This window comes from Pleurodeles waltl, chromosome 1_2, assembly GCF_031143425.1.
Source record: "Pleurodeles waltl isolate 20211129_DDA chromosome 1_2, aPleWal1.hap1.20221129, whole genome shotgun sequence".
Lineage (NCBI taxonomy): Eukaryota > Metazoa > Chordata > Amphibia > Caudata > Salamandridae > Pleurodeles > Pleurodeles waltl.
In genome coordinates this window covers 1,342,065,219-1,342,092,294 of record NC_090437.1, presented here as the reverse complement: position 1 = coordinate 1,342,092,294, position 27,076 = coordinate 1,342,065,219, and the positions used below count along the sequence as shown (strand labels likewise).

Sequence of the window (27,076 nt, the reverse complement as noted above, 5' to 3'; positions counted from 1 at the left end):
TAAGAAAAGATATTTTTCTATATAAAAACCTATTGGCTGGATTTGTCTCTGAGTGTGTGTACCTCATTTATTGTCTATGTGTATGTACAACAAATGCTTAACACTACTCCTTGGATAAGCCTACTGCTCGACCACACTACCACAAAATAGAGCATTAGTATTATCTCTTTTTACCACTATTTTACCTCTAAGGGGAACCCTTGGACTCTGTGCATGCTATTCCTTACTTTGAAATAGCACATACAGAGCCAACTTCCTACACCAGGGGTTAGGGAGAAGAGCTCAGGAAACTGTTGTAGGACTCTCCTACAATCAGCTTGCTGTTGGCCAGAGAGGGTGTCTGAGTAGATCACTCCATCTACTGAGCCATCTTTTGGGTCTGATGACAGAAGATCAGGGAGAGGTTCACTCTCTGCCTCCTGATCCTCATCTGTTACCATCAACAGATTCACATCAGCCCTGTCATGGAAGAGCTTAAGGCGGTTCACATGGATCACCCTCTTGGGGCTCCTGCTTGTGCCCAGGTCCACCAGGTAGGTGACCTGACTCTTCCTTTCTAGCACTGGGTAAGGGCCACTCCATTTGTCCTGGAGTGCCCTGGGAGCCACAGGCTCCAGAACCCAGACTTTCTGCCCTGGTTGGAACTCAACCAGTGCAGCCTTTTGGTCATACCAAAACTTCTGGAGCTGTTGGCTGGCCTCAAGGTTTTTGGTTGCCTTTTCCATGTACTCTGCCATCCTAGAGCGAAGGCCAAGTACATAGTCCACTATGTCTTGTTTAGGCTCATGAAGAGGTCTCTCCCAGCCTTCTTTAACAAGAGCAAGTGGTCCCCTTACAGGGTGACCAAACAGAAGTTCAAAGGGTGAGAATCCTACTCCCTTCTGTGGCACCTCTCTGTAAGCAAAAAGCAGACATGGCAAGAGGACATCCCATCTCCTTTTGAATTTTTCTGGGAGCCCCATGATCATGCCTTTTAATGTCTTGTTGAATCTCTCAACTAAGCCATTAGTTTGTGGATGGTATGGTGTAGTGAATTTGTAAGTCACTCCACACTCATTCCACATGTGTTTTAGGTATGCTGACATGAAGTTGGTACCTCTGTCAGACACCACCTCCTTAGGGAAACCCACTCTGGTAAAGATACCAATGAGGGCCTTGGCTACTGCAGGGGCAGTAGTCGACCTAAGGGGAATAGCTTCAGGATACCTGGTAGCATGATCCACTACTACTAGGATGTACATATTTCCTGAGGCTGTGGGAGGTTCCAGTGGACCAACTATGTCCACACCCACTCTTTCAAAGGGGACCCCCACCACTGGAAGTGGAATGAGGGGGGCCTTTGGGTGCCCACCTGTCTTACCACTGGATTGACAGGTGGGGCAGGAGAGGCAAAACTCCTTAACCTTCTGGGACATATTGGGCCAGTAGAAGTGGTTGACTAACCTCTCCCACGTCTTGGTTTGTCCCAAATGCCCAGCAAGGGGAATATCATGGGCTAAGGTCAGAATAGACTCTCTGAACGACTGAGGCACTACCACTCTCCTAGTGGCACCAGGTTTGGGGTCTCTGGCCTCAGTGTACAGGAGTCCATCTTCCCAATAGACCCTATGTGTTCCATTTTTCTTGCCCTTGGACTCTTCAGCAGCTTGCTGCCTAAGGCCTTCAAGAGAGGGACAGGTTTCTTGTCCCTTACACAGCTCCTCCCTTGAGGGTCCCCCTGGGCCTAAGAGCTCAACCTGATAAGGTTCAAGCTCCAAAGGCTCAGTTCCCTCAGAGGGCAGAACTTCTTCCTGAGAAGAGAGGTTCTCTTTTTCTGACTGTGTTGCAGTTGGTTTCCCAACTGACTTTCCTTTTCTCTTGGTAGGCTGGGCCATTTTTCCAGACTCCAGCTCTACTTTTTCACCCTGTGCCTTGCATTGTGCTCTTGTTTTTACACACACCAGTTCAGGGATACCCAGCATGGCTGCATGGGTTTTTAGCTCTACCTCAGCCCATGCTGAGGACTCCAGGTCATTTCCAAGCAGACAGTCTACTGGGATGTTTGAGGAGACCTCCACCTGTTTCAGGCCATTGACCCCTCCCCATTCTAAAGTTACCATTGCCATGGGATGTGCTTTAGTTTGATTGTCAGCATTGGTGACTGTATAAGTTTTTCCAGTCAGGTATTGGCCAGGGGAAACCAGTTTCTCTGTCACCATGGTGACACTGGCACCTGTATCCCTCAGGCCCTCTACACTTGTCCCATTAATAAAGAGCTGCTGCCTGTATTTTTGCATGTTAGGCGGCCAGGCAGCTAGTGTGGCTAAATCCACCCCACCCTCAGAGACTAGAGTAGCTTCAGTGTGGACCCTGATTTGCTCTGGGCACACTGTTGATCCCACTTGGAGACTAGCCATTCCAGTGTTGCCTGGATTGGAGCTTGGAGTGGAACTTTTCTTGGGACAGGCCTTGTCTCCAGTTTGGTGTCCAGACTGACTACAGTTTCGACACCAGGCCTTTTTGGGATCAAAGTTTTTACCCTTGTACCCAGGATTGGTTTGTGAAGAGGCTCTGGGCCCACCCTCCTGTGCAGGTTTTTGGGGGCCTGTAGAAGACTCTTTACTATTTTTAGTTTTGGCTGTCTCACCACCTTTCCCCTGGGGAGGTTTTGTGACCCCTTTCTTTTGGTCACCCCCTGTGGAAGTTTTGGACACCCTTGTCTTGACCCAATGGTCCGCCTTCTTTCCCAATTCTTGGGGAGAAATTGGTCCTAGGTCTACCAGATGCTGATGCAGTTTATCATTGAAACAATTACTTAACAGGTGTTCTTTCACAAATAAATTGTACAGCCCATCATAATTACTTACACCACTGCCTTGAATCCAACCATCTAGTGTTTTTACTGAGTAGTCTACAAAGTCAACCCAGGTCTGGCTCGAGGTTTTTTGAGCCCCCCTGAATCTAATCCTATACTCCTCAGTGGAGAATCCAAAGCCCTCAATCAGGGTACCCTTCATGAGGTCATAAGATTCTGCATCTTTTCCAGAGAGTGTGAGGAGTCTATCCCTACACTTTCCTGTGAACATTTCCCAAAGGAGAGCACCCCAGTGAGATCTGTTCACTTTTCTGGTTACACAAGCCCTCTCAAAAGCTGTGAACCATTTGGTGATGTCATCACCATCTTCATATTTAGTTACAATCCCTTTAGGGATTTTCAACATGTCAGGAGAATCTCTGACCCTATTTATGTTGCTGCCACCATTGATGGGTCCTAGGCCCATCTCTTGTCTTTCCCTCTCTATGGCTAGGATCTGTCTTTCCAAAGCCAATCTTTTGGCCATCCTGGCTAACTGGATGTCCTCTTCACTGGAGCTATCCTCAGTGATTTCAGAGTTGTTGGTCCCTCCTGTGAGGGAACCAGCATCTCTGACTATTATTTGTGGAGTCAGGGCTTGAGTAGCCCTGCTCTCCCTAAGTAGGACTGGAGGGGGGGAATTTCCCTCCAAGTCACTATCTTCATCCTCTGAGTTGCCACCCTCAGAGGGGTTGGCCTTTTCAAACTCTGCCAAGAGCTCCTGGAGCTGTACTTTGGTAGGTTTGGGGCCCATTGCTATTTTCTTTAGTTTACAGAGTGACCTTAGCTCTCTCATCTGTAGATGGAGGTAAGGTGTGGTGTCGAGTTCCACCACAGCCACATCTGTGCTAGACATTTTGCTTCTAATAGTTGGAATACTTTTTAAGAATCTAAAACTGGTTCTAGAATCTAATTCAAACTTTTACAAACTTTTAAACTCTAAAAGAAATGCTAAACAGGATCTAACACAATGCCCTAGCAGGACTTTTAAGAATTTAGAAAACTTTTCAAATTGCAAAAATCAATTTCTAATGACAATTTTTGGAATTTGTCGTGTGATCAGGTATTGGCTGAGTAGTCCAGCAAATGCAAAGTCTTGTACCCCACCGCTGATCCACCAATGTAGGAAGTTGGCTCTGTATGTGCTATTTCAAAGTAAGGAATAGCATGCACAGAGTCCAAGGGTTCCCCTTAGAGGTAAAATAGTGGTAAAAAGAGATAATACTAATGCTCTATTTTGTGGTAGTGTGGTCGAGCAGTAGGCTTATCCAAGGAGTAGTGTTAAGCATTTGTTGTACATATACATAGACAATAAATGAGGTACACACACTCAGAGACAAATCCAGCCAATAGGTTTTGTTATAGAAAAATATCTTTTCTTAGTTTATTTTAAGAACCACAGGTTCAAATTTAACATGTAATATCTTGTTTGAAAGGTATTGCAGGTAAGTACATTAGGAACTTTGAATCATTTCAATTGCATGTATACTTTTCAAGTTATTCACAAATAGCTACTTTAAAAGTGGACACAGTGCAATTTTCACAGTTCCTGGGGGAGGTAAGTTTTTGTTAGTTTTACCAGGTAAGTAAGACACTTACAGGGTTCAGTTCTTGGTCCAAGGTAGCCCACCGTTGGGGGTTCAGAGCAACCCCAAAGTCACCACACCAGCAGCTCAGGGCCGGTCAGGTGCAGAGTTCAAAGTGGTGCCCAAAACGCATAGGCTAGAATGGAGAGAAGGGGGTGCCCCGGTTCCGGTCTGCTTGCAGGTAAGTACCCGCGTCTTCGGAGGGCAGACCAGGGGGGTTTTGTAGGGCACCGGGGGGGACACAAGCCCACACAGAAATTTCACCCTCAGCAGCGCGGGGGCGGCCGGGTGCAGTGTAGAAACAAGCGTCGGGTTTTCAATGTTAGTCTATGAGAGATCAAGGGATCTCTTTAGCGCTGCAGGCAGGCAAGGGGGGGCTTCCTCGGGAAAACCTCCACTTGGGCAAGGGAGAGGGACTCCTGGGGGTCACTTCTGCAGTGAAAGTCCGGTCCTTCAGGTCCTGGGGGCTGCGGGTGCAGGGTCTTTTCCAGGCGTCGGGACTTAGACTTCAGAGAGTCACGGTCAGGGGAAGCCTCGGGATTCCCTCTGCAGGCGGCGGTGTGGGGGCTCAGGGGGGACAGGTTTTGGTACTCACAGTCGTAGAGTAGTCCGGGGGTCCTCCCTGAGGTGTTGGTTCTCCACCAGCCGAGTCGGGGTCGCCGGGTGCAGTGTTGCAAGTCTCACGCTTCTTGCGGGGAGTTGCAGGGTTCTTTAAAGCTGCTTTTTGAAACAAAGTTGCAGTCTTTTTGGAGCAGGTCCGCTGTCCTCGGGAGTTTCTTGTCGTCGTCGAAGCAGGGCAGTCCTCAGAGGATTCAGAGGTCGCTGGTCCCTTTGGAAGGCGTCGCTGGAGCAGAGTTCTTTGGAAGGCAGGAGACAGGCCGGTGAGTTTCTGGAGCCAAGGCAGTTGTTGTCTTCTGGTCTTCCTCTGCAGGGGTTTTCAGCTGGGCAGTCCTTCTTCTTGTTGTTTGCAGGAATCTAATTTTCTAGGGTTCAGGGTAGCCCTTAAATACTAAATTTAAGGGCGTGTTTAGGTCTGGGGGGTTCGTAGCCAATGGCTACTAGCCCTGAGGGTGGGTACACCCTCTTTGTGCCTCCTCCCAAGGGGAGGGGGTCACAATCCTAACCCTATTGGGGGAATCCTCCATCTGCAAGATGGAGGATTTCTAAAAGTTAGAGTCACCTCAGCTCAGGACACCTTAGGGGCTGTCCTGACTGGCCAGTGACTCCTCCTTGTTGCTTTCTTTGTTCCCTCCAGCCTTGCCGCCAAAAGTGGGGGCCGTGGCCGGAGGGGGCGGGCAACTCCACTAAGCTGGAGTGCCCTGCTGGGCTGTGTGTAAGGAAATGCCTCCTTGGCATGGTTGCCCCCTGACTTTTTGCCTTTGCTGATGCTATGTTTACAATTGAAAGTGTGCTGAGGCCTGCTAACCAGGCCCCAGCACCAGTGTTCTTTCCCTAACCTGTACTTTTGTATCCACAATTGGCAGACCCTGGCATCCAGATAAGTCCCTTGTAACTGGTACTTCTAGTACCAAGGGCCCTGATGCCAAGGAAGGTCTCTAAGGGCTGCAGCATGTCTTATGCCACCCTGGAGACCTCTCACTCAGCACAGACACACTGCTTGCCAGCTTGTGTGTGCTAGTGAGGACAAAACGAGTAAGTCGACATGGCACTCCCCTCAGGGTGCCATGCCAGCCTCTCACTGCCTATGCAGTATAGGTAAGACACCCCTCTAGCAGGCCTTACAGCCCTAAGGCAGGGTGCACTATACCATAGGTGAGGGTACCAGTGCATGAGCATGGTACCCCTACAGTGTCTAAACAAAACCTTAGACATTGTAAGTGCAGGGTAGCCATAAGAGTATATGGTCTGGGAGTTTGTCAAACACGAACTCCACAGCACCATAATGGCTACACTGAAAACTGGGAAGTTTGGTATCAAACTTCTCAGCACAATAAATGCACACTGATGCCAGTGTACATTTTATTGAGAAATACACCACAGAGGGCACCTTAGAGGTGCCCCCTGAAACTTAACCGACTATCTGTGTAGGCTGACTAGTTTTAGCAGCCTGCCACAAACCGAGACATGTTGCTGGCCCCATGGGGAGAGTGCCTTTGTCACTCTGAGGCCAGTAACAAAGCCTGCACTGGGTGGAGATGCTAACACCTCTCCCAGGCAGGAATTGTCACACCTGGCGGTGAGCCTCAAAGGCTCACCTCCTTTGTGCCAACCCAGCAGGACACTCCAGCTAGTGGAGTTGCCCGCCCCCTCCGGCCAGGCCCCACTTTTGGCGGCAAGGCCGGAGAAAATAATGAGAAAAACAAGGAGGAGTCACTGGCCAGTCAGGACAGCCCCTAAGGTGTCCTGAGCTGAAGTGACTCTAACTTTTAGAACTCCTCCATCTTGCAGATGGAGGATTCCCCCAATAGGGTTAGGATTGTGACCCCCTCCCCTTGGGAGGAGGCACAAAGAGGGTGTACCCACCCTCAGGGCTAGTAGCCATTGGCTACTAACCCCCCAGACCTAAACACGCCCTTAAATTTAGTATTTAAGGGCTACCCTGAACCCTAGAAAATTAGATTCCTGCAACTACAAGAAGAAGGACTGCCTAGCTGAAAACCCCTGCAGAGGAAGACCAGAAGACGACAACTGCCTTGGCTCCAGAAACTCACCGGCCTGTCTCCTGCCTTCCAAAGATCCTGCTCCAGCGACGCCTTCCAAAGGGACCAGCGACCTCGACATCCTCTGAGGACTGCCCCTGCTTCGAAAAGACAAGAAACTCCCGAGGACAGCGGACCTGCTCCAAGAAAAGCTGCAACTTTGTTTCCAGCAGCTTTAAAGAACCCTGCAAGCTCCCCGCAAGAAGCGTGAGACTTGCAACACTGCACCCGGCGACCCCGACTCGGCTGGTGGCGATCCAACACCTCAGGAGGGACCCCAGGACTACTCTGATACTGTGAGTACCAAAACCTGTCCCCCCTGAGCCCCCACAGCGCCGCCTGCAGAGGGAATCCCGAGGCTTCCCCTGACCGCGACTCTTTGAACCTAAAGTCCCGACGCCTGGGAGAGACCCTGCACCCGCAGCCCCCAGGACCTGAAGGACCGGACTTTCACCGGAGAAGTGACCCCCAGGAGTCCCTCTCCCTTGCCCAAGTGGAGGTTTCCCCGAGGAATCCCCCCCTTGCCTGCCTGCAGCGCTGAAGAGATCCCGAGATCTCTCATAGACTAACATTGCGAACCCGACGCTTGTTTCTACACTGCACCCGGCCGCCCCCGCGCCGCTGAGGGTGAAATTTCTGTGTGGACTTGTGTCCCCCCCGGTGCCCTACAAAACCCCCCTGGTCTGCCCTCCGAAGACGCGGGTACTTACCTGCAAGCAGACCGGAACCGGGGCACCCCCTTCTCTCCATTCTAGCCTATGTGTTTTGGGCACCACTTGGAACTCTGCACCTGACCGGCCCTGAGCTGCTGGTGTGGTGACTTTGGGGTTGCTCTGAACCCCCAACGGTGGGCTACCTTGGACCAAGAACTAAGCCCTGTAAGTGTCTTACTTACCTGGTTAACCTAACAAATACTTACCTCCCCTAGGAACTGTGAAAATTGCACTAAGTGTCCACTTTTAAAACAGCTATTTGCAAATAACTTGAAAAGTATACATGCAATTTTGATGATTTGAAGTTCCTAAAGTACTTACCTGCAATACCTTTCGAATGAGATATTACATGTAGAATTTGAACCTGTGGTTCTTAAAATAAACTAAGAAAAGATATTTTTCTATATAAAAACCTATTGGCTGGATTTGTCTCTGAGTGTGTGTACCTCATTTATTGTCTATGTGTATGTACAACAAATGCTTAACACTACTCCTTGGATAAGCCTACTGCTCGACCACACTACCACAAAATAGAGCATTAGTATTATCTATTTTTACCACTATTTTACCTCTAAGGGGAACCCTTGGACTCTGTGCATGCTATTCCTTACTTTGAAATAGCACATACAGAGCCAACTTCCTACATTGGTGGATCAGCGGTGGGGTACAAGACTGCATTTGCTGGACTACTCAGCCAATACCTGATCACACGACAAATTCCAAAATTGTCATTAGAAATTGATTTTTGCAATTTGAAAAGTTTTCTAAATTCTTAAAAGACCTGCTAGGGCCTTGTGTTAGATCCTGTTTAGCATTTCTTTTAGAGTTTAAAAGTTTGTAAAAGTTTGAATTAGAACCTAGAACTAGTTGTAGATTCTTAAAAAGTATTCCAACTTTTAGAAGCAAAATGTCTAGCACAGATGTGACTGTGGTGGAACTCGACACCACACCTTACCTCCATCTTAAAATGAGGGAGCTAAGGTCACTCTGTAAAATAAAGAAAATAACAATGGGCCCCAAACCTACCAAAATACAGCTCCAGGAGCTTTTGGCAGAGTTTGAAAAGGCCAACCCCTCTGAGGGTGGCAACTCAGAGGAAGAGGATAGTGACTTGGAGGACAATTCCCCCCTACCAGTCCTATCTAGGGAGAACAGGGTCCCTCAAACCCTGACTCCAAAAATAATAGTCAGAGATGCTGGTTCCCTCACAGGAGAGACCAACACCTCTGAAATCACTGAGGATAGCCCCAGTGAAGAGGACATCCAGTTAGCCAGGATGGCCAAAAGATTGGCTTTGGAAAGACAGATCCTAGCCATAGAGAGGGAAAGACAAGAGATGGGCCTAGGACCCATCAATGGTGGCAGCAACATAAATAGGGTCAGAGATTCTCCTGACATGTTGAAAATCCCTAAAGGGATTGTAACTAAATATGAAGATGGTGATGACATCACCAAATGGTTCACAGCTTTTGAGAGGGCTTGTGTAACCAGAAAAGTGAACAGATCTCACTGGGGTGCTCTCCTTTGGGAAATGTTCACTGGAAAGTGTAGGGATAGACTCCTCACACTCTCTGGGCAAGATGCAGAATCTTATGACCTCATGAAGGGTACCCTGATTGATGGCTTTGGATTCTCCACTGAGGAGTATAGGATTAGATTCAGGGGGGCTCAAAAATCCTCGAGCCAGACCTGGGTTGACTTTGTAGACTACTCAGTGAAAACACTAGATGGTTGGATTCAAGGCAGTGGTGTAAGTAATTATGATGGGCTGTACAATTTATTTGTGAAAGAACACCTGTTAAGTAATTGTTTCAATGATAAACTGCATCAGCATCTGGTAGACCTAGGACCAATTTCTCCCCAAGAATTGGGAAAGAAGGCGGACCATTGGGTCAAGACAAGGGTGTCCAAGACTTCAACAGGGGGTGACCAAAAGAAAGGGGTCACAAAGACTCCCCAGGGGAAGGGTGATGAGACAACCAAAACTAAAAATAGTAAAGAGTCTTCTACAGGCCCCCAAAAACCTGCACAGGAGGGTGGGCCCAGAGCCTCTTCACAAAACAATGGGTACAAGGGTAAAAACTTTGATCCCAAAAAGGCCTGGTGTCATAGCTGTAAACAGCATGGACACCAAACTGGAGACAAGGCCTGTCCCAAGAAAGGTTCCACTCCAAACTCCCATCCAGGTAACACTGGTATGGCTAGTCTCCAAGTGGGATCAACAGTGTGCCCAGAGCAAATCAGGGTCCACACTGAAGCTACTCTAGTTTCTGAGGGTGGGGTGGATTTAGCCACACTAGCTGTCTGGCCGCCTAACATGCAAAAATACAGACAGCAACTCTTAATTAATGGGACTAGAATAGAGGGCCTGAGGGATACAGGTGCCAGTGTCACCATGGTGACAGAGAAACTGGTTTCCCCTGGCCAATACCTGACTGGAAAAACTTACACAGTCACCAACGCTGACAATCAGAGAAAAGTACATCCCATGGCAATGGTTACTTTAGAATGGGGAGGGGTCAATGGCCTGAAACAGGTGGTGGTCTCCTCAAATATCCCAGTGGACTGTCTGCTTGGAAATGACCTGGAGTCCTCAGCATGGGCTGAGGTAGAACTAAAAACCCATGCAGCAATGCTGGGTATCCCTGAACTGGTGTGTGTGAAAACAAGAGCACAATGCAAGGCACAGGGCGAACAAGTAGAGCTGGAGTCTGGAAGAATGGCCCAGCCTACCAAGAGAACAGGAAAGTCAGTTGGGAAACCAACTGCAACACAGCAAAAGAAAGGGAACCTCTCTTCTCAGGAAGAAGTTCTGCCCTCTGAGGGAACTGAGCCTTTGGAGCTTGAACCTTATCAGGTTGAGCTCTTAGGCCCAGGGGGACCCTCAAGGGAGGAGCTGTGTAAGGGACAAGAAACCTGTCCCTCTCTTGAAGGCCTTAGGCAGCAAGCTGCTGAAGAGTCCAAGGGCAAGAAAACTGGAACCCATAGGGTCTATTGGGAAGATGGCCTCCTGTACACTGAGGCCAGAGACCCCAAACCTGGTGCCACTAGGAGAGTGGTAGTGCCTCAGCTGTTCAGAGAGTTCATCCTAACATTGGCCCATGACATTCCCCTTGCTGGACATTTGGGACAAACCAAGACGTGGGAGAGGTTAGTCAACCACTTCTACTGGCCCAATATGTCCAACATGGTTAAGGAGTTTTGCCTCTCCTGCCCCACCTGTCAAGCCAGTGGTAAGACAGGTGGACATCCAAAGGCCCCCCTCATTCCACTTCCAGTGGTGGGGGTTCCCTTTGAAAGAGTGGGTGTGGACATAGTTGGTCCACTAGAACCTCCCACAGCCTCAGGAAATATGTATATCCTGGTAGTAGTGGATCATGCTACCAGGTATCCTGAAGCTATTCCCCTTAGGTCGACTACTGCCCCTGCAGTAGCCAAGGCCCTCATTGGTATCTTTACCAGAGTGGGTTTCCCTAAGGAGGTGGTGTCTGACAGAGGTACCAACTTCATGTCAGCATACCTAAAGCACATGTGGAATGAGTGTGGAGTGACTTATAAATTCACTACACCATACCATCCACAAACTAATGGCTTGGTTGAGAGATTCAACAAGACATTAAAAGGCATGATCATGGGGCTCCCAGAAAAACTCAAAAGGAGATGGGATGTTCTCTTGCCATGTCTGCTTTTCGCTTACAGAGAGGTGCCACAGAAGGGAGTAGGATTCTCACCCTTTGAACTTCTGTTTGGTCATCCTGTAAGGGGACCACTTGCCCTTGTTAAAGAAGGCTGGGAGAGACCTCTCCATGAGCCTAAACAGGACATAGTGGACTATGTACTTGGCCTTCGCTCTAGAATGGCAGAGTACATGGAAAAGGCAACCAAAAAACCTTGAGGCCAGCCAACAGCTCCAGAAGTTTTGGTATGACCAAAAGGCTGCACTGGTTGAGTTCCAACCAGGGCAGAAAGTCTGGGTTCTGGAGCCTGTGGCTCCCAGGGCACTCCAGGACAAATGGAGTGGCCCTTACCCAGTACTAGAAAGGAAGAGTCAGGTCACCTACCTGGTGGACCTGGGCACAAGCAGGAGCCCCAAGAGGGTGATCCATGTGAACCGCCTTAAGCTCTTCCATGAAAGGGCTGATGTGAATCTGTTGATGGTAACAGATGAGGATCAGGAGGCAGAGAGTGAACCTCTCCCTGATCTTCTGTCATCAGACCCAAAAGATGGCACAGTAGATGGAGTGATCTACTCAGACACCCTCTCTGGCCAACAGCAAGCTGATTGTAGGAGAGTCCTACAACAGTTTCCTGAACTCTTCTCCTTAACCCCTGGTCAGACACACCTGTGTACCCATGATGTGGACACAGGTGACAGCATGCCTGTCAAGAACAAAATCTTTAGACAATCTGACCATGTTAAAGAAAGCATCAAGGTGGAAGTCCACAAGATGCTGGAATTGGGAGTAATTGAGTGCTCTGACAGCCCCTGGGCTAGCCCAGTGGTCTTAGTCCCCAAACCTCACACCAAAGATGGAAAGAAAGAGATGAGGTTTTGTGTGGACTACAGAGGGCTAAATTCTGTCACCAAGAGAGATGCCCATCCAATTCCAAGAGCTGATGAGCTCATTGATAAATTAGGTGCTGCCAAATTTCTAAGTACCTTTGACTTGACAGCAGGGTACTGGCAAATAAAAATGGCACCTGGAGCAAAAGAAAAGACAGCATTCTCCACACCTGACGGGCATTATCAGTTTACTGTTATGCCCTTTGGTTTAAAGAATGCCCCTGCCACCTTCCAAAGGTTGGTGAATCAAGTCCTTGCTGGCTTGGAGTCCTTTAGCACAGCCTATCTTGATGATATTGCTGTCTTTAGCTCCACCTGGCAGGATCACCTGGTCCACCTGAGGAAGGTTTTGAAGGCTCTGCAATCTGCAGGCCTCTCTATCAAGGCATCCAAATGCCAGATAGGGCAGGGAACTGTGGTTTACTTGGGCCACCTTGTAGGTGGAGGCCAAGTTCAGCCACTCCAACCCAAGATCCAGACTATTCTGGACTGGGTAGCTCCAAAAACCCAGACTCAAGTCAGGGCATTCCTTGGCTTGACTGGGTATTACAGGAGGTTTGTGAAGGGATATGGATCCATTGTGACAGCCCTCACTGAACTCACCTCCAAGAAAATGCCCAAGAAAGTGAACTGGACTGTGGAATGCCAACAGGCCTTTGACACCCTGAAACAAGCAATGTGCTCAGCACCAGTTCTAAAAGCTCCAGATTATTCTAAGCAGTTCATTGTGCAGACTGATGCCTCTGAACATGGGATAGGGGCAGTTTTGTCCCAAACAAATGATGATGGCCTTGACCAGCCTGTTGCTTTCATTAGCAGGAGGTTACTCCCCAGGGAGCAGCGTTGGAGTGCCATTGAGAGGGAGGCCTTTGCTGTGGTTTGGTCCCTGAAGAAGCTGAGACCATACCTCTTTGGGACTCACTTCCTGGTTCAAACTGACCACAGACCTCTCAAATGGCTGATGCAAATGAAAGGTGAAAATCCTAAACTGTTGAGGTGGTCCATCTCCCTACAGGGAATGGACTTTATAGTGGAACACAGACCTGGGACTGCCCATGCCAATGCAGATGGCCTTTCCAGGTTCTTCCACTTAGAAAATGAAGACTCTCTTGGGAAAGGTTAGTCTCATCCTCTTTCGTTTGGGGGGGGGTTGTGTAAGGAAATGCCTCCTTGGCATGGTTGCCCCCTGACTTTTTGCCTTTGCTGATGCTATGTTTACAATTGAAAGTGTGCTGAGGCCTGCTAACCAGGCCCCAGCACCAGTGTTCTTTCCCTAACCTGTACTTTTGTATCCACAATTGGCAGACCCTGGCATCCAGATAAGTCCCTTGTAACTGGTACTTCTAGTACCAAGGGCCCTGATGCCAAGGAAGGTCTCTAAGGGCTGCAGCATGTCTTATGCCACCCTGGAGACCTCTCACTCAGCACAGACACACTGCTTGCCAGCTTGTGTGTGCTAGTGAGGACAAAACGAGTAAGTCGACATGGCACTCCCCTCAGGGTGCCATGCCAGCCTCTCACTGCCTATGCAGTATAGGTAAGACACCCCTCTAGCAGGCCTTACAGCCCTAAGGCAGGGTGCACTATACCATAGGTGAGGGTACCAGTGCATGAGCATGGTACCCCTACAGTGTCTAAACAAAACCTTAGACATTGTAAGTGCAGGGTAGCCATAAGAGTATATGGTCTGGGAGTTTGTCAAACACGAACTCCACAGCACCATAATGGCTACACTGAAAACTGGGAAGTTTGGTATCAAACTTCTCAGCACAATAAATGCACACTGATGCCAGTGTACATTTTATTGAGAAATACACCACAGAGGGCACCTTAGAGGTGCCCCCTGAAACTTAACCGACTATCTGTGTAGGCTGACTAGTTTTAGCAGCCTGCCACAAACCGAGACATGTTGCTGGCCCCATGGGGAGAGTGCCTTTGTCACTCTGAGGCCAGTAACAAAGCCTGCACTGGGTGGAGATGCTAACACCTCTCCCAGGCAGGAATTGTCACACCTGGCGGTGAGCCTCAAAGGCTCACCTCCTTTGTGCCAACCCAGCAGGACACTCCAGCTAGTGGAGTTGCCCGCCCCCTCCGGCCAGGCCCCACTTTTGGCGGCAAGGCCGGAGAAAATAATGAGAAAAACAAGGAGGAGTCACTGGCCAGTCAGGACAGCCCCTAAGGTGTCCTGAGCTGAAGTGACTCTAACTTTTAGAACTCCTCCATCTTGCAGATGGAGGATTCCCCCAATAGGGTTAGGATTGTGACCCCCTCCCCTTGGGAGGAGGCACAAAGAGGGTGTACCCACCCTCAGGGCTAGTAGCCATTGGCTACTAACCCCCCAGACCTAAACACGCCCTTAAATTTAGTATTTAAGGGCTACCCTGAACCCTAGAAAATTAGATTCCTGCAACTACAAGAAGAAGGACTGCCTAGCTGAAAACCCCTGCAGAGGAAGACCAGAAGACGACAACTGCCTTGGCTCCAGAAACTCACCGGCCTGTCTTCTGCCTTCCAAAGATCCTGCTCCAGCGACGCCTTCCAAAGGGACCAGCGACCTCGACATCCTCTGAGGACTGCCCCTGCTTCGAAAAGACAAGAAACTCCCGAGGACAGCGGACCTGCTCCAAGAAAAGCTGCAACTTTGTTTCCAGCAGCTTTAAAGAACCCTGCAAGCTCCCCGCAAGAAGCGTGAGACTTGCAACACTGCACCCGGCGACCCCGACTCGGCTGGTGGCGATCCAACACCTCAGGAGGGACCCCAGGACTACTCTGATACTGTGAGTACCAAAACCTGTCCCCCCTGAGCCCCCACAGCGCCGCCTGCAGAGGGAATCCCGAGGCTTCCCCTGACCGCGACTCTTTGAACCTAAAGTCCCGACGCCTGGGAGAGACCCTGCACCCGCAGCCCCCAGGACCTGAAGGACCGGACTTTCACCGGAGAAGTGACCCCCAGGAGTCTCTCTCCCTTGCCCAAGTGGAGGTTTCCCCGAGGAATCCCCCCCTTGCCTGCCTGCAGCACTGAAGAGATCCCGAGATCTCTCATAGACTAACATTGCGAACCCGACGCTTGTTTCTACACTGCACCCGGCCGCCCCCGCGCCGCTGAGGGTGAAATTTCTGTGTGGACTTGTGTCCCCCCCGGTGCCCTACAAAACCCCCCTGGTCTGCCCTCCGAAGACGCGGGTACTTACCTGCAAGCAGACCGGAACCGGGGCACCCCCTTCTCTCCATTCTAGCCTATGTGTTTTGGGCACCACTTGGAACTCTGCACCTGACCGGCCCTGAGCTGCTGGTGTGGTGACTTTGGGGTTGCTCTGAACCTCCAACGGTGAGCTACCTTGGTCCAAGAACTAAGCCCTGTAAGTGTCTTACTTACCTGGTTAACCTAACAAATACTTACCTCCCCTAGGAACTGTGAAAATTGCACTAAGTGTCCACTTTTAAAACAGCTATTTGCGAATAACTTGAAAAGTATACATGCAATTTTGATGATTTGAAGTTCCTAAAGTACTTACCTGCAATACCTTTTGAATGAGATATTACATGTAGAATTTGAACCTGTGGTTCTTAAAATAAACTAAGAAAAGATATTTTTCTATATAAAAACCTATTGGCTGGATTTGTCTCTGAGTGTGTGTACCTCATTTATTGTCTATGTGTATGTACAACAAATGCTTAACACTACTCCTTGGATAAGCCTACTGCTCGACCACACTACCACAAAATAGAGCATTAGTATTATCTATTTTTACCACTATTTTACCTCTAAGGGGAACCCTTGGACTCTGTGCATGCTATTCCTTACTTTGAAATAGCACATACAGAGCCAACTTCCTACACTGTGACAAAGGGGTGAGCCTTTGAGGCTCACCGCCAGGTGTTACAGCTCCTGCCTGGGGGAGGTGTTAGCATCTCCACCCAGTGCAGGCTTTGTTACTGGCCTCAGAGTGACAAAGGCACTCTCCCCATGGGGCCAGCAACATGTCTCTAGTGTGGCAGGCTGCTGGAACTAGTCAGCCTACACAGACAGTCGGTTAAGTTTCAGGGGGCACCTCTAAGGTGCCCTCTGTGGTGTATTTTACAATAAAATGTACACTGGCATCAGTGTGCATTTATTGTGCTGAGAAGTTTGATACCAAACTTCCCAGTTTTCAGTGTAGCCATTATGGTGCTGTGGAGTTCGTGTTTGACAGACTCCCAGACCATATACTCTTATGGCTACCCTGCACTTACAATGTCTAAGGTTTTGTTTAGACACTGTAGGGGTACCATGCTCATGCACTGGTACCCTCACCTATGGTATAGTGCACCCTGCCTTAGGGCTGTAAGGCCTGCTAGAGGGGTGACTGACCTATACTTGCATAGGCAGTGAGAGGCTGGCATGGCACCCTGAGGGGAGTGCCATGTCGACTTACTCGTTTTGTTCTCACTAGCACACACAAGCTGGCAAGCAGTGTGTCTGTGCTGAGTGAGAGGTCTCCAGGGTGGCATAAGACATGCTGCAGCCCTTAGAGACCTTCCTTGGCATCAGGGCCCTTGGTACTAGAAGTACCAGTTACAAGGGACTTATCTGGATGCCAGGGTCTGCCAATTGTGGATACAAAAGTACAGGTTAGGGAAAGAACACTGGTGCTGGGGCCTGGTTAGCAGGCCTCAGCACACTTTCAATTGTAAACATAGCATCAGCAAAGGCAAAAAGTCAGGGGGCAACCATGCCAAGGAGGCATTTCCTTACACCTCTCAAATGGCTGATGCAAATGAAAGGTGAAAATCCTAAACTGTTGAGGTGGTCCATCTCCCTACAGGGAATGGACTTTATAGTGGAACACAGACCTGGGACTGCCCATGCCAATGCAGATGGCCTTTCCAGGTTCTTCCACTTAGAAAATGAAGACTCTCTTGGGAAAGGTTAGTCTCATCCTCTTTCGTTTGGGGGGGGGGGTTGTGTAAGGAAATGCCTCCTTGGCATGGTTGCCCCCTGACTTTTTGCCTTTACTGATGCTATGTTTACAATTGAAAGTGTGCTGAGGCCTGCTAACCAGGCCCCAGCACCAGTGTTCTTTCCCTAACCTGTACTTTTGTATCCACAATTGGCAGACCCTGGCATCCAGATAAGTCCCTTGTAACTGGTACTTCTAGTACCAAGGGCCCTGATGCCAAGGAAGGTCTCTAAGGGCTGCAGCATGTCTTATGCCACCCTGGGGACCTCTCACTCAGCACAGACACACTGCTTGCCAGCTTGTGTGTGCTAGTGAGAACAAAACGAGTAAGTCGACATGGCACTCCCCTCAGGGTGCCATGCCAGCCTCTCACTGCCTATGCAAGTATAGGTCAGCCACCCCTCTAGCAGGCCTTACAGCCCTAAGGCAGGGTGCACTATACCATAGGTGAGGGTACCAGTGCATGAGCATGGTACCCCTACAGTGTCTAAACAAAACCTTAGACATTGTAAGTGCAGGGTAGCCATAAGAGTATATGGTCTGGGAGTTTGGCAAACACGAACTCCACAGCACCATAATGGCTACACTGAAAACTGGGAAGTTTGGTATCAAACTTCTCAGCACAATAAATGCACACTGATGCCAGTGTACATTTTATTGTAAAATACACCCCAGAGGGCACCTTAGAGGTGCCCCCTGAAACTTAACCGACTATCTGTGTAGGCTGACTGGTTCCAGCAGCCTGCCACACTAGAGACATGTTGCTGGCCTCATGGGGAGAGTGCCTTTGTCACTCTGAGGCCAGTAACAAAGCCTGCACTGGGTGGAGATGCTAACACCTCCCCCAGGCAGGAGCTGTAACACCTGGCGGTGAGCCTCAAAGGCTCACCCCTTTGTCACAGCACAGCAGGGCACTCCAGCTTAGTGGAGTTGCCCGCACCCTCCGGCCACGGCCCCCACTTTTAGCGGCAAGGCTGGAGGAAACAAAGAAAGCAACAAGGAGGAGTCACTGGCCAGTCAGGACAGCCCCTAAGGTGTCCTGAGCTGAAGTGACTCTAACTTTTAGAAATCCTCCATCTTGCAGATGGAGGATTCCCCCAATAGGGTTAGGATTGTGACCCCCTACCCTTGGGAGGAGGCACAAAGAGGGTGTACCCACCCTCAGGGCTAGTAGCCATTGGCTACTAACCCCCCAGACCTAAACACGCCCTTAAATTTAGTATTTAAGGGCTACCCTGAACCCTAGAAAATTAGATTCCTGCAACAACAAGAAGAAGGACTGCCTAGCTGAAAACCCCTGCAGAGGAAGACCAGAAGACAACAACTGCCTTGGCTCCAGAAACTCACCGGCCTGTCCCCTGCCTTCCAAAGAACTCTGCTCCAGCGACGCCTTCCAAAGGGACCAGCGACCTCTGAATCCTCTGAGGACTGCCCTGCTTCGACGACGACAAGAAACTCCCGAGGACAGCGGACCTGCTCCAAAAAGACTGCAACTTTATCCAAAGGAGCAGCTTTAAAGAACCCTGCAATCTCCCCGCAAGAAGCGTGAGACTTGCAACACTGCACCCGGCGACCCCGACTCGGCTGGTGGAGAACCAACACCTCAGGGAAGACCCCCGGACTACTCTACGACTGTGAGTACCAAAACCTGTCCCCCCTGATCCCCCACAGCGCCGCCTGCAGAGGGAATCCCGAGGCTTCCCCTGACCGCGACTCTCTGAAACCTAAGTCCCGACGCCTGGAAAAGACCCTGCACCCGCAGCCCCCAGGACCGGACTTTCACTGCAGAAGTGACCCCCAGGAGTCCCTCTCCCTTGCCCAAGTGGAGGTTTCCCCGAGGAAGCCCCCCCTTGCCTGCCTGCAGCGCTGAAGAGATCCCTTGATCTCTCATTGACTCCCATTGCGAACCCAACGCTTGTTCTAACACTGCACCCGGCCGCCCCCGCGCCGCTGAGGGTGAAATTTCTGTGTGGGCTTGTGTCCCCCCCGGTGCCCTACAAAACCCCCCTGGTCTGCCCTCCGAAGATGCGGGTACTTACCTGCTGGCAGACTGGAACCGGGGCACCCCCTTCTCTCCATTGAAGCCTATGCGTTTTGGGCACCACTTTGAACTCTGCACCTGACCGGCCCTGAGCTGCTGGTGTGGTAACTTTGGGGTTGCTCTGAACCCCCAACGGTGGGCTACCTTGGACCAAGAACTGAACCCTGTAAGTGTCTTACTTACCTGGTAAAACTAACAAAAACTTACCTCCCCCAGGAACTGTGAAAATTGCACTGTGTCCACTTTTAAAGTAGCTATTTGTGAATAACTTGAAAAGTATACATGCAATTGAAATAATTCAAAGTTCCTAATGTACTTACCTGCAATACCTTTCAAACAAGATATTACATGTTAAATTTGAACCTGTGGTTCTTAAAATAAACTAAGAAAAGATATTTTTCTATAACAAAACCTATTGGCTGGATTTGTCTCCGAGTGTGTGTACCTCATTTATTGTCTATGGGTATGTACAACAAATGCTTAACACTACTCCTTGGATAAGCCTACTGCTCGACCACACTACTACAAAATAGAGCATTAGTATTATCTCTTTTTACCACTATGTTACCTCTAAGGGGAACCCTTGGACTCTGTGCATGCTATTCCTTACTTTGAAATAGCACATACAGAGCCAACTTCCTACAGCATAACATGCTACCATTTTAACTATGGACCCTAAAGACCTTCATTAATGTAAAAACTCCTGTAATTACAACCTTTCACCTCTAGAGGGTGCTCACCATTATAACAATCCTGTTATCATCATCATGCATGCCACAAGGACTGCAGCCATGATCTTCGCCCCTAGAGGGTGCAACCCACCACTCTGAAACAAAAGTTCCAGCTGGGACACAATGGCATTCCCTGGCTTAGTTTCTTGGTGATGGGGCGCAGGGATGGGGTCCTGGTTCCTCCCCCTCGCTGTCGAGGGAGAGTGACAGCACTCCCTTCAGCCATCCCCTTCTCGCCGGGGACTCGCAGTGGAGCTACCAGACTTCCTTCTTCATGGGGGCAGCCTCTGGGCCCTGGCCCACCCCGGAGGCACAATCTTAGTCGGCGGCGAAGCTCCACAGACTTTGTTTTCAGCTGGGAAAAGGCAAAGGTTGCCGGGCTTTACATTGTGATTTCTCAGGCCTTGCCGGGCCATTTCTGACGGTCTTCAGCTCATTTTGCTCCTTGTGGGGTGCCTTTGCCACCTGGAGGACTCTTTAGGCCTCCTAGCCTGGAGCGTTCCCACATTGGTAGGGAGCCTGTGCCACAGACTCCCTGCGTCAGCCTTTCATCTGGGTGCCTTCTTTCTTCTGGGCAGCGCACTCCCCTTGCACCAGGACCTAGTCCTTCTCCCAACTGGTCCTCAGGGGCTGTAACGGAACCAGCTTGCCTGGTTCTGGGGTGTGTCCCACTGGGCCTGGAGTCCTTCAGGAGCAAAGTCCTTCCCTCAGTGGGCAGTCAGAGGGTTCTTTCTTCCAGTTGTCCATGATGTCCGTCTTCAGTCCCAGTGTCCTGCAGAGAAGCACAGCCAAGAGAGAGAGAGCCCTCCGGTGTGCAAGACCTTTTAAGTGGGGGCGGAAGTGACCAGTAGGGCTGTGTCTCAGGCCTGTACAGATGTGCCACATCACTTCTCCGCTCCTGTCCCCCCCCCCTTCCTGCACAGTCTTCTGGGATGGCTCAAAATGGCATAGTCCAGCAGTTAGTTGCCACATGAGCTGTGACAGACTCAGCCCCTCCTCCCTGCCATCCTTGCCAGGGCCTCTCAGGCCCGGTTCCTGGCACAGAATGACAGCTGGCTGATTGATTCAAAGCCCAGATCCTTCACCTGGACAAAGCAATAATTTGCTTTAATCTTGAGCCGAGTCAGAGAAAGCAGACATTCCTAGGTGACCCATAAACTGTACAAATATGATTTTGCACCCTACTAATCTATTCTTTTAATACCGGTTACAGTGTACCTTGGTGCGACTCTGGAGTCTGTGGACCCTAGGGAACTGGAGTTGCGCCCTAGGCCAGCCTTTCCTATATACTGATGCGTCACTACAATGGAAACAGTAAAGCACACTTACTATCTCTCACATGTACACCACCTCATAAGGCCTACTCCAGGTCACCACCCACTCTGCATGGTCCCTTCTGTGCCAGGCTGGCATGCCAGGAATCCTATCAGCGCAGGCCTCACACAGGTGCATACGTGATCATGTGTAACCAGCCCTGGGTCTCCTACCCTTGCTGCGTCACAGCAGCCTTTGCTTAACAAGGCGGCACCAGTGGTAAACACGCGCAGTCCATTTTACTGTAAGTTTACGGTGGGTGAGTCCCCATCTGTGAGGCTCCCTCATAGTAAAAAGTCAAAAAACAGGTGATCCAAAAGGGAAAAATCAGGGTGGCCCAGATAGTCACAACCATCCTTCACATGCAGCGTTGAGATGATGGACCAATGTGCAATGGTAAGAGAACAGTCACAACACTTCTGAACCAGATGGCAGAGTAAAAAAGCATTTGCAATGCAACGGGTCTCGCGTTTGCTTGAGTTAGAGCTATTAGTGTTGTAAATTCCTAACTGGACTTTGAAAATGTAAAATAAAACAGTTGACATAAGTTAGCTGATTTAAAGCTCCATCGCTGCCATGAGCGCGAAGGAGACACAAGAAGAAAAAGAAGTTCACTCACAGTCAAACGTATCGACAATCGTGCAAATATCCATGTAGTAGGGGGCAGTCTGCCACGTGGTAACAAAACCGTCTCAAGGAGGGACAAACAAATCATTTACTAATGATGGCAAAGGATTTTTGAAAGGCAAGCCTAAAAACAGGTGAAAGTCATGGGCGTGGTTAAAAGCCCACAATTCCTACAACAGGTAAAGAACTTGCGTGCTCGACCTAAAAATATGGAGTCTGTGTCCTAGTTTTGAGTTTCAAGGGAGGTATCACAAGCCACCTCTCAAGCTTAACTGCGTTCGACCTGGCAGGATTCAATACTCTGACCTAGCTGTGCTGGTTTGCAGTGGACAGATGAACACAATGAACTATCCTGCTCATGAAGCAGTGGTAGTTTTGCATGAGGTCACCTTCACCATAACTTTAAAGACTCGGGTGCTGCATCCGACCTATGCTGGCTTTGCTCAGAGTGCCCCTCATGTACTTCAAACTCTGGCACTTGTGGCTTCATTTAGTTCTGCGTGTTTTAACTTGGACCATAGTTTGCCCCGTGCAATTATTTCATATCAATGCCTGATAAGTTTGAGGGTCAAGGGGATCTCCTGTGGCCAGCCTCAAGGTCCTAAGAGTAAAAAATATGTATTTGCACAAATAATTTCTCCAACAGGTGGCTCTGCATACCTCACCCAGCTACAAATAGTACTGGGAAATCATATTTCACTTCCTAAATAAAGTAGCACAAGAAAGTGGACCACAACCAGGCACAGTCTCAAAGGAGGCCGCACAAGCATGGCCACTGATGTCACAATGAACTAGCAGGGGCTCACCTATGGGGCCGTCAACAAGCATCAATGACGGGGGTAATAAAGAGGTGCCTATTTACTCATGTAGGGCCCTACAAAGCTATTGAATGGAGTGTGGACTGGAAGAGATACATAGTAGACATACTACAAACTATTTTAAGCAGCCTACACGTCCTCTCCCTAAAAAGATACTGTGGGGTTTTGGAGCAAGAATTCTTGCCTTGATGTGGAACTAGAGGAAAGATTTAACCTGGTACCACAGACTAAAAACCCAGCATGCATGTTGATACTCATCTCTGCTAAGGGCACCAAGTCTGGTATTGAAAGTGCTAACGGAGTCTGGAAAGGCTGATGTGATCAGCAGTACTCCACTCTGATAAACAGACCCCAGAATACAAGCCACAATGCTTGGGAGGCAAAGAAGGTCCGTATCCTTGTAAGCATTTGGTTCCCCTAAGCACTATTACTGGAACTACAATTTGAAATAGTTCATTTTCAACAGAAATGAATGCCTTTTACAGAATACAATAAATCTAACCACCTCTATATGCTGGAATGCAGAGGCCAAATGTGCTTACCATGGTAGCTGCGGATGGGTAAAGGAGGGCCTTTCAAAAATAGGTTACCAAAAACTGTAATCAAATTTGCCACCAAAAATAAAATAAGGACTTTGTGACATTTTTGAAGTATGACAATATTAAACCAAGTTTTGCAAAGCATGGTCTAAGTCTCCTCCTGGCTGAGTGAAAGCAATACAAGCAAAGGCCCCCTAGAGGCACCACTGAAACACAGAGAATCAAAAGAGATATTTATGGAGAAAACTGGACATTCTGATTCTCAGGGGAAACTATCCTCACAGACGACTCTTGGGGTCTTCAAGAATCTCCACAAGTGCCCAACATCCCTCCGCTTCGGCCACCCTTCCCAGAGGTTACCTTTCATGGCCTCTGCCGCCTGGATGAGCTCGGTGACAGAACCTGCCACGCGCTTGGAGTAGCTCGCCAGCTGTTGCTTGAGCTCGGGATTCGGCTTTTGCAGTATCTGTGAAGAGGAAGAGTAACAGCGGTGGAGCAGTCACTAGACATGTTGCCGATGAGTGACGTGCATCGTTAGGGTATGCACTTCAGCAACGCTCATGCATGATCATTCAATCACACAGATGAAACACTAAGGGGATGGTACTTGGGAAAGCTCCTGTAGGGTCATACAACATGCACCACACATCTGCAAAGCAATGAAAATTCATCAGAGGCCCAACTATGCCGTAGAACAAGTGCAGTGGTGTTAGACAGTAAGAAAACCAGGTGATGCAGAAAGGTTACGGAGACATTTGTGTAGAATTATGGGGATGAAAAAGTTACTTACCTTCTGTAACAATATTTTAGGTGGACACAATATTCCTACAGATTCTTCACCTTACGAAGTTTCTGCCAGGTGTCAGACTTGTGTGGAAAACTTTTCTGGTGAATACCTTTCCACATGGCACTATGTGGCTTCAGCTCTGACTTTGTCAAACAGACTTGACAATATCAGAGAATATGAGGTATCAAACTGCGCCCCTTCAGGATGTGAAGACAGGAGCCGAGACAACATCAGTTTAACAGACCCTGCAATCTTACCCATGGCACTAACTAACCTGGGGATGAGGGAGGATGGTAAGAAATCTGGAGGATGCTTCTTGGCTAGGGCATAGCAGATCTTGTTACAAAGGATGACCTAACACAAAATGGTGCACTAGGTCACTGCCTCGCCCTTCTTAGATTCAGCAAGACCTGCAAAGAACTGTATTATCCACTCTGCCCTGTCAGGTTCAGTCGATGTAACAAGATACCACATTCCTGAGGTCCAGTCTATGCTTAAGTTACTCCTCACTGCTCATTCGAAAGTAGGTACCACCTTGGGAGAGAAGCAAGGTGTAAAGGGTTATTTATCTGGGTAGAAAACTGTAAAAGGGGGATGAACTGAGATTGCCTGAAAACCTCTGGCCTTCAAACTGGAGATGCCACCACCAACAATACCATCTTTAAAGTAAACCGGGAAACTGTGTGTCATATCGAAAAGGCTCTATCAAAGGTAAGTAACTTGTTCTTCTGACAGAGACTTCTAACCGCAGATTCCTCACTCTGTGAATAGATACCAAAGCAGTACACCTCCCCCAGATGGCTCAGACCAGGAATTCAAGCATGACTGATAGGGTAAAGCATCCGTCTCGCGGACCTGGCTATCTAGGCAGTAGTGCTTCGTGAGCATGAGGAAAGATACCCACGTAGTACACAATGTGATAACACAGTGGCTGCTTCCTTTCCTCTTGCTGGCAGAGTGCACAGGCCCTCCGGGGCCCCTTTTATACCAGCCCAGGGACAATCTTGATGAATCTTGAGACGATGAAGCCACTCTTCGGAGGGATGAGGAGGCGCATAGAAAGCCAACAGGATGGACTGCCCTCTACGGAAGAGCCTGACTACCTTGGGCAGGAATGCAGCTTTTGCCTGGAGGACTAATTTGTGGGAAAGAAAGGTGTGTCTGGCAGTACCAGGACCAATGCCTGGAGTTCACTTGCTCGCCTGGCCGATGTTATGGCAACATGGAATACTACCTCGTTGTTCATAGGCAAAGAGGACAACTGTGCATTGTTTCGAAGGACGTACACATTAGAGAAGTGAGTACCAAATGAAGCCCCCACTGCGGGCATCACAAACAATGTTGGCGGAAACACGTGGATCAGCATCTTTAAAAAACCTATCACAACATATCAACTGAAGAAAGACGGCTGATCAGGTAAAAATAAGAAAGCCAAAGAGTAACCTCTGAACACTGCCACAGAAAGGCTGTGCTTAGGTAAGGATAACGTGCAGGCTTGGTGTAAGACTCAGTCCTGCTGCAACAACAGGAGATCCTCCCGAAGGGGCAGGCACATTGGAGGTCAGATACTCATCGGCAGAAATTTCGGGTCCCCCACATTCCACGCCCAGTCCAGTGCCACTAGGATGACTTGAGACGAGTTTTTCTTGATTTTGTTCAGCACCCTGGGCAGGGAAGGGAGAAGTGGAAAGGTATACAGGAGTCCAGAACCCCAATGCTGACAGGAAGTGTCTCCAAGAGATGACTGTCTTGGAAACGGAAACGCACATAAGTTTTGACACTGTGTACTGAGCCAGGGTTCTCTCTATTGCTGCAAGATACCCTATGCCACCACCTTTCGTTTGTGATCCGCTATGCAACAACGGCTGAGTTTGCCCACCCTGGTGGCATTGCTTTTGGGGGAACCGCCGAACCAGAGGAGCTAAGCCCAGAGAGCGGACAGTGGACTTACTCTCTTTTACCCGGTCAAGGGTCAAGTTTGCCTTCACTCTGAACAGCGTAGAGCCATAAAAAAGCATGTCCATGAAGGACTGCTAAACATCTGACCCAAAGCCCGTGGAGTGAATCCAGGCATGGCACCTAAGCACAAGGCTGCAATCAACTTCCCTGCTCAGACAGTCAGTAGTGTCCAGACCAGATCTTATTGAATATTTCGCTGCACCTTGTCCGTCTAAGATCAGCCACTCTAAAGATAGAAGGATATCGCCTAGAACAGCTTGCAAGATGTCTGCCATTATGTCTCATACTACAAGCGAATATCTCTGCCCAGGAGGCTTGTTGTATTTACAGACATAATGGCAGCACTGGCCATGGAGAACATTTGTTAAGTGAATTTCTCCATCCTGTTAGAGTCCCTGTCAGGGGGAGTTCTAGTCCATGGATTGGTGTCCAAGTGACCAGAAGATGCTTGGACCACTTGGCTCTCCGGAGTGGGGGTGTTGCAGCAGGAAGCCCAGATCTCTGGAAAAAGGCCTGTGTCATAGTCTCACCTAAGATTAACTGAGTGCAAGATCCTGGCTTTGCCCAGGTGTATACCAGAATATCCGCCAGGGGTTTATAAATTCGAGGAGTGGTTCCTGGCTGGATTGTGCTAGATTGGGTTGAGGACATCCATAAGAACATTACACCTGACTTCTTGCGTGGGTAAAGTAAGGTCCTGTCACAAGACAGTTTAAATCCTGTAGCCTTAGGGGGGTGAATCTGTCTGCACTAAGTTTTGAGGGAAAAATCTCAGTCAAAAGTGACAGAGTTGCAGACGCTAAGGATCCACGTCTGCAGTTACAGAAAGAAAGGACCTGACACAGGCACGCTGAAGTGGTGCTGATAGAGTGGCCCCAACGTCACATCTGCACGCTGAAGTGGTGCTGACAGAGTGGCCCCAACGTCACATCTGTGGTGGGATGGCTCAGATACAAAGCCGCAT

General features: G+C 49.2%; 1 protein-coding gene across 3 annotated transcripts in view; it reads right to left on the bottom strand.

The window, feature by feature from the left end:
- TLN1 (talin 1) overlaps nucleotides 1–27,076 on the bottom strand; it is a 687,540-nt gene that overhangs the window by 178,341 nt on the left and 482,123 nt on the right. For all 3 annotated transcript variants that reach the window (XM_069205713.1, XM_069205712.1, XM_069205714.1), the window contains one exon: nucleotides 23,727–23,832. In XM_069205713.1, the coding sequence (XP_069061814.1) occupies nucleotides 23,727–23,832 (106 nt within the window). The remainder of the gene's footprint in view (nucleotides 1–23,726; nucleotides 23,833–27,076) is intronic.